Source organism: Oryctolagus cuniculus, chromosome 17 (assembly GCF_964237555.1).
Source record: "Oryctolagus cuniculus chromosome 17, mOryCun1.1, whole genome shotgun sequence".
In the NCBI taxonomy this organism is placed as follows: Eukaryota; Metazoa; Chordata; class Mammalia; order Lagomorpha; family Leporidae; genus Oryctolagus; species Oryctolagus cuniculus.
Window position 1 is genome coordinate 4,131,053 of NC_091448.1, and position 13,280 is coordinate 4,144,332.

General features: G+C 62.1%; 1 protein-coding gene across 8 annotated transcripts in view; it reads left to right on the forward strand.

The window, feature by feature from the left end:
- MXRA7 (matrix remodeling associated 7) overlaps window positions 1-11,484 on the forward strand; it is a 24,742-nt gene extending 13,258 nt beyond the window's left edge. Inside the window, exons 1-5 of one of the 8 annotated variants that reach the window (XM_070060250.1) lie at window positions 655-1,606; window positions 1,725-1,788; window positions 3,824-3,917; window positions 4,642-4,722; window positions 10,426-11,484. In XM_070060250.1, coding sequence (XP_069916351.1) covers window positions 1,073-1,606; window positions 1,725-1,788; window positions 3,824-3,917; window positions 4,642-4,675 — 726 coding nt within the window. In that variant the 5' untranslated portion in view covers window positions 655-1,072 and the 3' untranslated portion in view covers window positions 4,676-4,722; window positions 10,426-11,484. Of the gene's footprint in view, window positions 1-654; window positions 1,607-1,724; window positions 1,789-3,823; window positions 3,918-4,641; window positions 4,723-7,549; window positions 8,568-10,425 lie in introns of those variants that run through there. The other 7 variants (XM_070060249.1, XM_070060252.1, XM_070060251.1 and 4 more) reach the window with 7 other exon arrangements.
- The last annotated feature ends 1,796 nt before the right edge of the window (window positions 11,485-13,280 follow it).

Below are 13,280 nucleotides of genomic sequence, written 5' to 3' on the forward strand. Positions count from 1 at the left end.
ACAGAAAAAATTCTATCTGAGTTTTCTCTTGAAGGTCTGAAACAAAGGACTTTATGGATGCAAATGTTATCAGACAGGAGGAAGGGTGGGCAGGACCCCCTAGAGAATTGGGATCTGTAGCAGGGTGTTTGAGATGCAGATACTGGGCTGCACCTGGGAGATATCTGGTAGAAGGGGGCAGGGCAGGGCAGGATGTGAAGACCAGGCTGCCCCTGAAACACCATCAGGATGACCCTGAGATGCAGATGCTGGACTTAGACGTCTTCTCTCTCTCTCTCTCTTTTTTTTTTTTTTTTTTTTTTTTTTTTTTTTGACAGGCAGAGTGGACAGTGAGAGAGAGAGACAGAGAGAAAGGTCTTCCTTTGCCGTTGGTTCACCCTCCAATGGCCGCCGCTGCAGCCGGCGCACCGCGCTGATCCGATGGCAGGAGCCAGGAGCCAGGTGCTTTTCCTGGTCTCCCATGGGGTGCAGGGCCCAAGCACCTGGGCCATCCTCCACTGCACTCCCTGGCCATAGCAGAGAGCTGGCCTGGAAGAGGGGCAACCGGGACAGAATCCGGCGCCCTGACCGGGACTAGAACCCGGTGTGCAGGCGCCGCAAGGTGGAGGATTAGCCTATTGAGCCACGGCGCCAGCTAGACGTCTTCTCTTTAGGCCTCTATGTCGCACACACAGAAGCTCATAACTGACTTCCTGCCTAAGAAACGGAGTATCCTCCAGAACGCGGTCAGCTCCACGCGAGGCTGGTTTTCGTTCTGTCTTGGTTTCTGTTGTGCACAGTCAGCGCTCCATCCCAGAGGGTGCCAGCTCGGGCGCTCTGCTGGGTGACAAGTGGACGGCGTGCGGACCGCAGCCCGAGGCCTGACCTGTGCTCCCGGCAGCCTCGCTCCCACTGGCAGGAGCTGAGAACATGGCCGCTGCTCCCTGGTGGCCTTCCGGGCAGTGAGCACGGCTGCTCTGGGCCTCAGCTTTGCCTCCTCTGACCCCCGCGGGGCTTGTGGGAACCAGGCCTCTCGCTAGGCTCACTCCTGGGCCAGAGCCTGCTCCGGAGGCTGCGGCTGGCTAAGCCTGGCATGCAGTGCGCCACACTGCCCCACCCCCACTGCCCGGCAGCCTGTTCCCGGCCGCAGCTGCTTCTGCCCGCCGGGCCTCCGAGTCCCGGTCACCCTCCCCCGTCCGCCCCTTCCTGTGCCCTGCAGCCCACGTGGCTGGAGCCCATCTGCACACCCCCCTCATTCTCCAGCACCGAGGCCATCCAGGGACATTCCTCCGGCCATCTGGCCATGGTGTCTGTGTGCGGGGGAGGCCCCGGCCAACAAGGCGGAGCTGCAGTTTTGGGGAGGTGGACACAGAGGCAGCCAGGGCTGTGGACGGAGCAGAGGAGGAGGCTGCGGTACCAGTGCCGCTTCATCCAGGCACCTGGCCCTGTGGCGTCTGCCAGCTGGCGGGCGGGGTCCCGAGCCCACCTCCAGTGGCTGGGAGGGTCAGGCTCAGGGGCTGCGGGCACAGGCAGAGAGTGTGGTCCTCGGTGCAGGCTCCCCGCCCCTCGCCCACCCGGGTTGGCAGTGGCCTCAGGACAGGGGTCAGGGCGAGGTCACAGGTGCAGGGTGAGGTCACCCTGGATCTTGGAGGCTCCTTCCTCTCTCCCTGCTTCCTGCCGGCCCTCCCCACTGCCCGAGGTGACTGGCACTGCGTGCAGGCGCTGACCCCGCCTCTGTCTTGCAGGAGGAGGAGCAGGACTCCGAGAGTGAGAAGGGCCTGTTCCCCGAGGGGCCTGAGGAAGAGGATGGTGAGTACACAGCGGGGCTGGGGCCGGCTGGCCAGGGACGCCAGGAGCTGGGGTATGAGGCTGCAGGAGGGACCTGCTCCACTGTGACCCTCCCCCGCACCTGCCTGCCGCTCGCCAGGGACGCCAGGAGCTGGGGTATGAGGCAGCAGGAGGGGTGTGGACGGAGGAACCTGCTCCCCTGTGCCCCTCCCCCCCACCTGTCTGCCGCCCACCTCCTTGAACGTGGCACTTCCTCCTGTGGCCCAGGGGTCTGCTCCTGTCCCGTGGCCTGAGCTGGCTGCAGGGGTGCTGGGATGCTGTTAGGGACCGGGACACGCGGGGGGGGGGGCACGGTGGCCACAAGGGGGAGGCTCCTGAAGTGGCCCAGTGCACACCCACCACACCCACTCCCATTCCCTCCTGCCACCACTTAACTCAGCAGAGTGGGAGGGGCTTCAGACCTCAGCTGGCGGAAGAGAGAGGGTGGGCCCCGCCCCCGCCCCCCTGCAGGGAGCAGCTCTGCTTCCCGGGGCTAATTGATTAGTGGCGCTGAAATTATCTCCCCACGAGGGTTCAGCAGGCCGAGAGGAAGCCCCCTCCCCCGCTCCCCAGGGGCCTCTCACACTGGGAATCGGCGGCATCTGGGTATGGCCGGCCCAGGGAGCCCACAGCCAGCCAGTCAGACCTGCCCCCGCCGTGCTCCGGCCGAAGGCAGAGCCAAGAGTCGCTGGTTTTCTCTTTGCCTCTTTGGGTCCAACAGTGAGCGCTGCTCGTGTTTGTCCCGTGCTCGGCCCCGCGGGGCAGGATCGCGCTCAGGGCTTCTGCTCCCAACTCCTCTCTGTTTTTAAATTGTTATTTATTTCTCCGACAGACAGAGAGAACTCCCATCTGCAGGTTCTCCCCCCAAATGCCCACAACAGCCAGCCTGGGCCCTGCCAGCACCGGGAGCCCAGGTCCCACACGAGTGGCTGGAGCTCAGTCTCTCTTTTTTATATATATATTATTTATTTTTATTTATTTGAGAGTTAGAGTTACAGACAGTGAGAAGGAGAAACAGAGAAAGGTCTTCTGTCCACTGGTTCACTCCCCAGATGGCTGCTACGGCCAGCGCTGCGCCGATCCAAAGCCAGGAGCCAGGTGCTTCCTCCTGGTCTCCCATGGGGTGCAGGGACCAAGCACTTGGGCCATCTTCCACTGCCTTCCTGGGCCACATCAGAGAGCTGGCCTGGAAGAGGGGCAACCGGGACTAGAACCTGGCGCCCATATGGGATGCCGGCGCCGCAGGCGTAGGGTTAACCAAGTGAGCCACGGTGTATTTTTAAAAAAAGCGTTGGAGTGGGCATTGAAGTCAGGCCTCCAGCGTGGGATGTGGGCCTCCCCAGCACGAGTCCGAGTGCCCATCCAGGCTGTCTTGGAGCGACTCCCTGGCCTGCTGGACGTTCTAACTCTAGCCCCCACCCCGGGGCTCGCTAGATACCCGGGAACGAATGAAGAACGGGGGAATGATGCTAGAAACGTGGTAGCTGCCTCCCGAGGGGACGGTCCAGTCTCGGCACTTGGCTGGGGCGGGGGAGCCTGCAGGGCGCCGGCCAGCGTGCTCTCTCTCTCTCTCTGTCTCTCAAGATTTATTTATTTGTTTGAAAGGCACAGTGAGAGAGAGAGACGCTGGCCGACGGGAGGCTCCTGGCCAGCAGGCCTGCCTCGCCGAGCGGGCAAGAGGAGGTCAGCGGCCCTGGGCCCTGGCACGCGGCCCGGCCAGCCTCCCGAGAGGCCGCGCCCGCCTGTCTGGCACAGAGCGCGTTGAGATGTAGGCTGCGGCTCTGCCGGCGCCAGGTGCCAGGGCGCGCGGGGGTGCAGGCAGGCGGGTAGCTCGGTGCCGGCTAGCCTGGCCTTGGAGGGGAGCTCCAGGGTTGGAGCGGTTGAGTTCACGTGCCCCGGGGTGGCTGGCAGTGTGCCCGGCCCTCTCTCCGCCCCGGGAGAGGGAAGGGGGCTGCTGAGTTGGGGGTGGGGGATCGGGGGGGGGGGCACAGCGTCCGAGCCGGCCTCCTCTCCGTAGGAGACGCCTTCTCCTTCAAGTACAGCCCCGGGAAGCTGAGGGGGAACCAGTACAAGAAGATGATGACCAAAGAGGAGGTGGAGGAGGAGCAGAGGTAGGGAGCCCCGCCCACACCCTGCCTCTTCCTTTCGGGGTTGGGGTCTTTCCTGCCTGCTCGCTCTGAGCCGGGCTCCATCCCTGCAGGCCCTGGCTGGGAGGAGGCCCCTGGGGACTGGAGGGGGGGCGGCCTGCCACTGCTGCTGGTTCCCTCCCCCGCCACACGCAAGAAAATGAGACATCAGCAAAGAGCCCCCAGGCAGGCGGCCGGCTGCTCACTTGTGCGCGGAGCCCACGCAGAACTGACAAAACTGATCCATCACTTCAGGACCGCCGGCCCCACCCAGGCCCGCAGTGTCATTTTGGATCTGTTCTGCTCTGGGGAGCTGGAGGCCAGGGCAGCTGCCAGCCAGAACTGGGGCCTCCCGCTTGCCGGCAGGAGGCCCCCTGCGCCCCTCTGGTCTTCCCTCGGCATCCTCTCCCCACTCCAGGCCCGCGGCTGAGGGGTGTGGGGCAGCCGGCGATGCATGGGGGACACAGGTGGTCTGTCCCGAGACCCTGGGCACACGGGAGCTGCCTGGAGCCTGCGGTTCAAGCACAAGTCCCAGGGGCAGCGGCGCCATTTTCTGAGCCTGGCAACCCCGAGGGGCCGGCGGGGTGACCACAGGCACAGGGCTCGGGGCCGGGGCGCAAGACAGAGCTCAGGCCTGGGTGGCTGGGTGGCGCTGGCGTCAGCGCTTTGCAAGCCCAGTGTGACCCGCTTTGCTGCCTTTGTATTTCAGGATTGAGCTCACCTCTGACCTCACTTCCCTGTAGCGCGTTCCCTAGGTCCTGAGCCACAAAATTCCTTGCGTATCCTTTTGGTAAGGAGACAGATTTCCCAGGCCAGCAGGCCCCCCATCCCGCGCGCTCCTGTGTCCCCGTGGTCCCAGCCTCCCCTCCTCCACCACCTTCCACCTAGAAGTCCAGGTTCGCCCCTCGGAGCCCTTTGCCAGCACGGGGGTCGCTGGCAGCGAGGGGCCTTTCCCCAGGGGTGGAGGTTCCTGGAGCCCCCCCCAGGGGGGCCGGCTGGATGCTGTGCTAGAGAGGTAGGGGGCCACAGGAATGGGCTGTGGTCACCCAGCGGCCTTGTCACATGGCTGGCGTGGCTTGGGTCTGGCCCTGGGGAGGGCGTGGCAGAAACCCCAGGACCCGGACAGAACAGGCAGGGTTCTGTGATCACAGCCAGGGCTGGCCGGCCTCCGCCCACAGCCCACCGCCTGCAGCTGTCAGTCCAGTGCGCCTGGAGCCCAGCCACGCCCACTGGTTTTCCGGTGGTCTGCGTCCGTCTGTCCTGGTGGCAGACTGGGTTGTTTCCACAGGGACCGTCTGGCCCACGAATCCTAAACAGTACCTGACCCCCTGCAGAAGGGGGCTGTGGCCCTGGACAGGAGGGTGGGGGGAAGGCCTGAGCCACCCACCACGCTTCGCAGGCCTCTGCTCGGTGTGGACCTGGGTGGACCTGGGTGGACCTTTAGAACAGGAGAGGCCGGGTGGTGGATGGCGGGCCAGGCCTCAGGCAGGGACCGGAGTGCTACTGCTCCCCGTGATCAGAGCCGGGACCTCAGAGCTGAGACTTCCCAGGGCCGGAGGGGGCCCTGCACCGCCCCCCAACCCCAGCTCCACCCCTCCCATACCCTGCCCAGGCCTCTGCTCTGGGGTGAGGCTGATCTGCAGCCAGCCTGAGTCGAGGAGGAGAGGCTGGAGTTCATGTCCACCCCCATGGCTGCCCGCCCCCTAGCATGCTCCCCACGGCCCTCGCCTGCCTGTGACACCTGCCCACTCCCTCCCCTGCATGTGGTCGGGAACTCTTGGGCTTGCAGAGGCTACTGGGCTGTCTGTGTCTCTTTGTCCCCAGTCTGACAGCTCCCCTGGGGGCTGGGAGAACCCCTGCCAGCTGCGTACAGAGAACTGCCCTGGGCCGGCCACAGTGACACGCGTGCTGTCGTCACGCCGCCAGAGGCACAGGCCAGCGACAGGCCACTGTCCTCTTTCCTGCCAAGTCCCTCCCTCCCGAGCTCTGTGTCTGTTTTCTGATTCCTTTCCTGGCACTCAGGGCCCCTGTTAAGTTGCGAGGTGGTTAAGGATGCATAGCGCAATTTTATTTTTCTTTACATATTTATTTATTTGAAAGGCAGAGTGACAGAAAGGGAGGGAGGGAGGGAGAGGAGAGAGAGAGAGAGAGAGAGAGAGAATATGAATTACCCCAAATGGCCGCAGTGGCTGGGGCTGGGCCTGGCCAAAGCCAGGAGCTTGTTCTAGATCTCCCAAACGGGCGCAGGAGCCCAAGCCCTCGGGCCGTCGTGGCTGCTTTCCCAGGCGCGTCAGCAGGGAGCTGGCGTGGAAGTGGAGCAGCCGGGCCTCGAGCGGGCGTACACGTGGGATGCTGGAGCTGCAGGCAGCGGCGGTGCCCGCTGTGCCGCCGTGCCGCCGTGCCGTCCCCCGCCCCTGGCTATGAATGCATTCGCTCAGTCAACACATTCCTGTCGAGAGCCCAACTCCTCCGTGGTTGCCGGTCCCAGCGTTCTCCAGAGGCCCGGGTCTGCAGCGGGCCGAGGGGCAGCAGGTGCTGGCTGGGCTCTCCGAGTGCTGACCGGGCAGTCCCATCCTCCATCTCCCACAGATGGAGGTCCGTCAGCCCCGAGGGCAGAGAGTGGTGGGGGCTGTAATCTCCAGGCAGCGGCTGCTTCAGACCCTGCACATCCGCCCCCTCCCAGTCTTCCTCTGCCCCGTGGGTTCACTCACTCCCCCCTCCCCACCCCAGGGGAGCGGCCTCCCCATCGCCTCCCAGAGCCCGTGAAGCTGGCACGGCTTGGCTGGCCGGCAGCCTGGCTGGCCCGCAGTTTGGCTGGCCCGCGGCCTGGCTGGCCCGCAGCTTGGCTGGCCCGCGGCTTGGCTGGCCCGTGGCTTGGCAGGGCAGAGGGAAAATGTGGCTGCTGGCCCCTCCGTCGTCACAGGCTGGGCAGGCGTGGACAGAGCGGAGCCCCGGCTTCGGCACTCGGAGCTCTGCACCGCTGTCTCGGCCCTTTGGGGAGTGCACACCACTACGCGGGCAGGTGTCTTGCCCTCCGGGTAGAGGCGGAGGCCCCACAGCTGTCCTGGTTCTTCCCGCGGTGCGTCCATCAGGCCTGCATTGGAATCGGCCTGTCTGGAAATGCACGTTGACTCCAGCCTCCAGAAGGGGGCGCCAGAGGGACAAAGTACACCTGTTCCCGTGAAAATCCGCATAGAAAGCTGGGCCAGTCTTTGATGGACTGCGGGGGCGGGCACAGAGGGGACAAACCCAGCCGGGGGAATCGGAGATGACCTAGGATGATAGGCACTTCGTGAGCCCAACCGCGCAGGCGGAGATCAGAGAGGCTGCAGGACTCAGCTGCCCGGTACCCGGGTTCCTCCACGCCACGGATGCTCGGCGCGTCCGTGGCAGCCAAGCTGGGCAGGATCAGCCCAGGGCAGTGCACCTCTGATGGTGCCAGAGCCGGCCTTGCTTCAGGCACGAAGAGCGTGTTTGAGAAACCAGCGGCCCACGTGGCTTCTGCAGTTCCAAAGGTTCCCCGTCCTCCTCCCGCCTCCCCGTCTCCTCTCCCACGGCACCCGAGAGGCGGGATGAGTGACATACATGATCTCTTTTCTCCCTATTTTTCTTTGCAGAACTGAAGAATAACGAAGTTACCCTTAGCCTCCTCCTACAGGTGTTTCCTTTGGGCACCCTAAAAGCCTAAGAGATAAAGTGGGAACCCCAGCGAGGACCCCCACGGGCTCCCCATGTCTGCTGTGTGGACTGGCGGGACCCTGGGGACCCCTTGGCTCTGCCCTGTCCAGCTGACGGGTCCTGAGTTTGAGCCCACCCCCGCTCAGGCTCCTTCACCCCGCCCCTCCCACCTTAGGTAGCCCTGAGTGCAGGCTCCCAGCCTCTTCTGTCCACACTGAAACCAGGACACAAAAGACCTTGAGGTGGGACAGCCCGGGGAGGCGCTCACCACCAGCTCCCCTTCCCTGCGGCCCGCCTCCCTCTGGCCGCCCCGATGAGAGACGCCCCGTTGATACCGGGCAGCAAAGAGCCAGTGCCGCGGGAACCATCTCACACTAGAGAAGCCTTGGACCCAGGCCTCTCGCGCCCAGAGGCCTTGGCCCTGGCGTCCCCACCAGCCCCGCCTAGAAGCAATAACAGGGCTCGCTGAGCACGGGGCGCTGGGCCCTGCCTGTGGCTGGAGGGTCTCAGAGATGAGACGTGGCCACACGACGAGACCAGTACCAGATCAGTTTCTTGGAGTTTTCTATCTGACAACATTTATACTATACCCACCGATTTTTCAGCTCTTAGATTTGTTGGTTAAAACTCTTTTTTTTTAAAGTTTGTAGAAAAAAAAGGTTTTCCATGTAAAGGCAGGCCAGGAGATGCCCGTTCCCAGTGCCAGGGGCTTCCCTCTGGGCGGGACGAAGCCAGCCAGCCGATGCCTTCCACGCAGAGCCACGCCCACAAGTGGGAGCCCCCTCCCCAGGCTGGTGTCTCGTGGGTACCTAAGTCGTGACTCGCCCACGCGTGGCCGTGGAGGCCTGTCTGCAGACTCCCTGACCACGGCCTGCGGCCCCCGAGCCCCCTGGCCTCCCGGTGGCTTGGAGCCCTGTATTTAGCCTTTATTCAGTCCAATAAATTTTGAGTAGATGACCTCGGCGACCGTGTGTTTCTTCAGCTGGCTTCGTTTCAGTCCCATAGAACGCGAGGCCGCGTTCACTTTGGTGCCTGTTACTCTCCGGCAGAGGGCGAAGGCACATGGCCGCCCTGGCGGGAACACAGACCCACACGGGGAGACGCACACGCACGCACGCACACACACATGCCCGCCGTGCAGCCTGCTCCCTGGGCCTCCGCTCCAGGGGTACAAGGTACAGCTCGGAGCCCCGTGCGCCCACAGGGAACTGACTGCCGGCACCACGTTCCCAGGTGACAAAGGAGGCTGGGAGCTGGGACTCCGGTACCCAGTCCTGGAATCCTCTCAGGGCGGGACACGTCCCGCGTGCCAGGCGGAAGATGGGGCGTCAGGCCGGTGCCGCTGCAGCCGGAACGGGAAACGCTTCCAGAGTGTTCGGGAAATGGACTTAGAAGATGTTTATTCTGGTGCGCAAAAGATTCTGAAATTCATGCATCTGAGAGACTCCCCAAAAGCAATTCATGCAAATGCATATTATGAAAAAACGAAGCATGGATTTAAAAATGATTTTCCTGCCAAACTTCTCAATCCTAATTTTATTTGAAAGGTAAATATATAGAGAGAGGAGACAGTGACAGAGAGAGGAGATTGTCTGTCTTTGGGGTCACTCCCCCAGCACCCCCAGCAGCTAGGGCTGGGCCAGAGCGAAGCCAGGAGCCGGAACTCAATCCGGGTCTCCCACGACCTACATAGCAGGAACCCAAGTCCCGAGCCGTCACCTGCTGCCTCCCACCGTGCACGCGGGCAGGGAGCCGGGGGGGGGGGGGAGTGGAGGAGCCAGGACCCCATCCCAGGCACTCTGTGTCCGGGCAGAATCAGCAGCTGGTGAAATGCCCTCCCCTATGCCCTGCATTCTATGCCCTGCATTTTACTCCACGAACTTCGTGAAGCCCCGTTGTTCCTTAGACATCTGAGACACACACACACACACACACCCCGCCTTCCCGGCCCTGGGCAGTGACGGGCTGCTGCTGGCCTCGCAGCTGTGCCACAGCTCGCGGATGGGCGTGGACCGCGACTTCCTGGCAGGGAGGGACTGAGAGGGCTGGCCCCTGAAGGTGCCCGGCCTGCGGTGAGATGTGCAGGGGGAACCGCAGCAGAAACCGGAGGAGGGCGATGCGGCCACAAGGACCAGCCTGGGGCCCCGGCGGCGCTCAGAGACTGTCCTGGTGCGGCATTTGCTGCAGCGCTGCGTCCCCACCCCTGCTCGCCGTGTGTGTGCCGGGGGAGCTGTCCCACGCCGACACCCCAGGTGTGGCTGAGCCTCAGAGAGAGAAAGGAAAATGCTCCCGGCCCCAGAGGCCGCGCGGAGCCAACACTGAGGCCGGTCTCGGGCCTCACGCGTCCCCTGATGCACTGGGCATCTGTGCGCATCTGGAAACGCCTGCCCTCGCCCCTGTGCCAGGCACCCTCGTGTCCGAAGCCGCCCCACGGTCCACACCCGTGGCGTTCTCTGCACGCAGGCTGTCTCTGACCTCTGTGGCAACAGGCTCTGAAGCCCCTTGTTGGGACACACGCTCCTGGGTGCTTCACCGGGACACGCGCCATTAACAATAAAACGAGGCCTGATAAAGTGGGGAAACTGAGGCACGGTGACCCCAGGGGAGCCCTGGAGTCCCCAGGCCTCCAGCCACCCAGTGCCTAAAACCCTCGGGTTGAGAGCGTCCTGCTGAACCGCTCCCGCGTGGGCAGGGTGTTCCGTTTTGTTCTCTGTGTTTCCTTCTTATCGTGCGGCTGGGGACGGGAGCGGCCCGGCCCGCGTCTCCCTCCCTGCGTCAGGGGCGTCTTTGTCCTCTTGTGCTTTCTTCCCGGCAGACTGCAGAAGGAACAGCTGGCCGCCATCTTCCGGCTCATGCGGGACAACAGCGAGACGTTCGGGGAGATGTCGGAGGGCGACGTGCAGGAGCAGCTGCGGCTCTACGACATGTAGGCCGGCCCCGCCGCCACAGCGCCTCTGCGTTCACACCTCTGTAGGCTTAGTTTTGTCTTAGACGTCTAGACTGCGTTGCGTAGATTTGTCAATCGTTCTGTAGCATCAGCCGAGACCGTCTTCGGCTTCTGCCTGCTGGTGAGGTCCCAGCTGTTGCGTAGGCCAGGGCCTGAGGCTGTTGCCATATTTTTTAAGATTTATTTATTTGAAAGGCAGAGTCACAGAGAGAGGGAGAAGAGAGATCTTGCATCTGCTGGTTCGCTCCCCAAATGGCCACGATGGCCAGGGCTGGTCCGCGGTGAAGCCAGGAGCCAGGAGCTCCATCCAGGCCTCCCCTGTGGGTGGAGGGGCCCAGTCGCCCATGCCCTCGCGCCTGCAGGGGGGTGCGTTCCCAGGACTGGACTCTGGAGACGCCACCGGACACACAGCCCACGTCACAGTACCTGGGTTCAAACCCTGGCTCCCATTCTGCCTCCTGCTTCCTCCCAGCGCCCACCCTTGGAGACAGCAAACGGTGGCCCTGAGAGCTGGTTCCCTGCCACCCCGTGGGAGACTGGAGCTGAGTTCGCCAGCTGTGGCCTGGTCCAGTCCTGGCTGCCGCGGGCATTCGGGAAGTGAATCGGAGGACCGGAGTTTTCTGTCCCTCTGCCTCTCAAATAAAAACAACTTTTTAAAGTAAAAAGAAGACGGGCCGATGTGTGGGGACAGAACCTCAGCAGAAAGCGTTCAACAAGGTGCCCACGTGGAGCGCCCGGGGTACCGGGTGTCGCCCCGCTCCGGTGAGCGGGCGAACGAGAGACGTCGACGACAATGATGGAAACGGTGGTGGCCCCCTCGCGCCACAGGGGCTGAGGGCCTCCCTGGCAGGAAAACCCACAGTCTGCAAGAGGCAGCCCACGCAAGTCCTTAGAAATAGTTTCCAAATAAAGCTGAATGACACTGCACAGAATGAGTGCCGTGCAGCCACCTGCGGTGGTCACTGGGCAGCGCCTCGCTCCGGGCCGGGAGCCCCCGGGAGCTTCCCCGCTGCGGTTACGTCGCTCCTCTGCCGGTGCTCTGGGGTCTGCGTCACATCCAAAGGACAGCGCTGGGTTTTATGTATTTATTTGAAAAGCAGAGCGAGCGAGAGAGAGAGAGGGAGAGAGAGAGTGAGAGAGATTCTTCCATTGCTGTTTCGCTCCCCATAGTAGCTCCAGCCCAAAGCCAGCACCCGGAACTGCCTCCTGCCCTCCCACGCAGATGGAGGGATCCAACTGTCAGCCGTTCCCGCTGCCTCCCAGGGTGTGCCTTGGCGGGAAGACGAGCCAGGGCCCAGCCCCGGGCACTCTGCTGTGAGCTGTGGCAGCTTAACCCGCAGAGTCACAACCCTGCCCCCACCTGCCCCCCGGCTTTTAATGATCAATTTTATCTTGTTTATCAATGATTTCATTTTTTTAAATTTAAGAATGGTTTGTTCCCTTTCTCAAATCCCAGGGATCCTGTACATCATTTATTTTTCTTTTTTATATTGCTTTTTAAAATTATTTATTTATTTGAAAGGCAGAGTTACACAGAGAGGAGAGGCAGAGAGGTCTTCCACCCGCTGGTTCACTCCCCAGATGGCTGCAACGGCCAGAGTTGAGCTGATCTGAAGCCAGGAGCCAGGAGCTTCCTCCAGGTCTCCCATGCAGGTGCAGGGCCCAAGGACTTGGGCCATCCTCCACTGCTTTCCCAGGCCATAGCAGAGAGCTGGACCAGAAGAGGAGCAGCTGGGACTTGAACCAGTGCCCATATGGGAGGCCAGTATTGCGGTGGCTTAACCTGCTATGCCACAGTGCCAGTCCCCAACATCATTTTTTTTTTTTTAAGATTTATTGAATTATTTGAAAGGCAGAGTTACAGAGGCAGAGAGAGAGGTCTTCCATCTGCTGGTTCACTCCCCAATGACTGCCAATGGCTGGAGTTGAGCTGATCTGAAGCCAGGAGCCAGGAGCTTCCTCCAGGTCTCCCATGCAGGTGCAGGGCCCAAGGACTTGGGCCATCTTCCACTGCTTTCCCAGGACACAGCAGAGAGCTGGACCAGAAGTGGAGCAGCTGGGACTTGAACCAGTGCCCATATGGGAGGCCAGTACTGCAGTGGCTTAACCTGCTATGGCACAGTGCCAGTCCCCAACATCATTCTTTTTTTTTTTTTTTTTTTTTTAAGATTTATTGAATTATTTGAAAGGCAGAGTTACAGAGGCAGAGAGAGAGAGAGAGGTCTTCCATTCGCTGGTTCACTCCCCAATGACTGCCAACGGCTGGAGCTGAGCTGATCAGAAGCCAGGAGCCAGGAGCTTCTCCCAGGTCTCCCATGCAGGTGCAGAGGCCTGAGGACTTGGGTCATCTTCCACTGCTTTCCCAGGCCGTAGCAGCTGGATTGGAAGTGAGACTTGAACTGACACCCATATGGATGCCGGCACTGCAAATGGTGGCTTTACCCACTATTGTACTGGGCCAGCCCCTAGTTTTTAACGCTTTATTTGTTTGTTTGTTTTGGGACAGGCAGAGTGGACAGTGAGAGAGAGAGAGAGAAAGGTCTTCCTTTTGGCCGGCGCCGTGGCTCAATAGGCTAATCCTCCACCTTGCGGCGCCAGCACACCGGGTTCTAGTCCCGGTCAGGGCGCCGGATTCTGTCCCGGTTGCCCCTCTTCCAGGCCAGCTCTCTGCTATGGCCAGGGAGTGCAGTGGAGGATGGCCCAGGTGCTTGGGCCCTGCACCC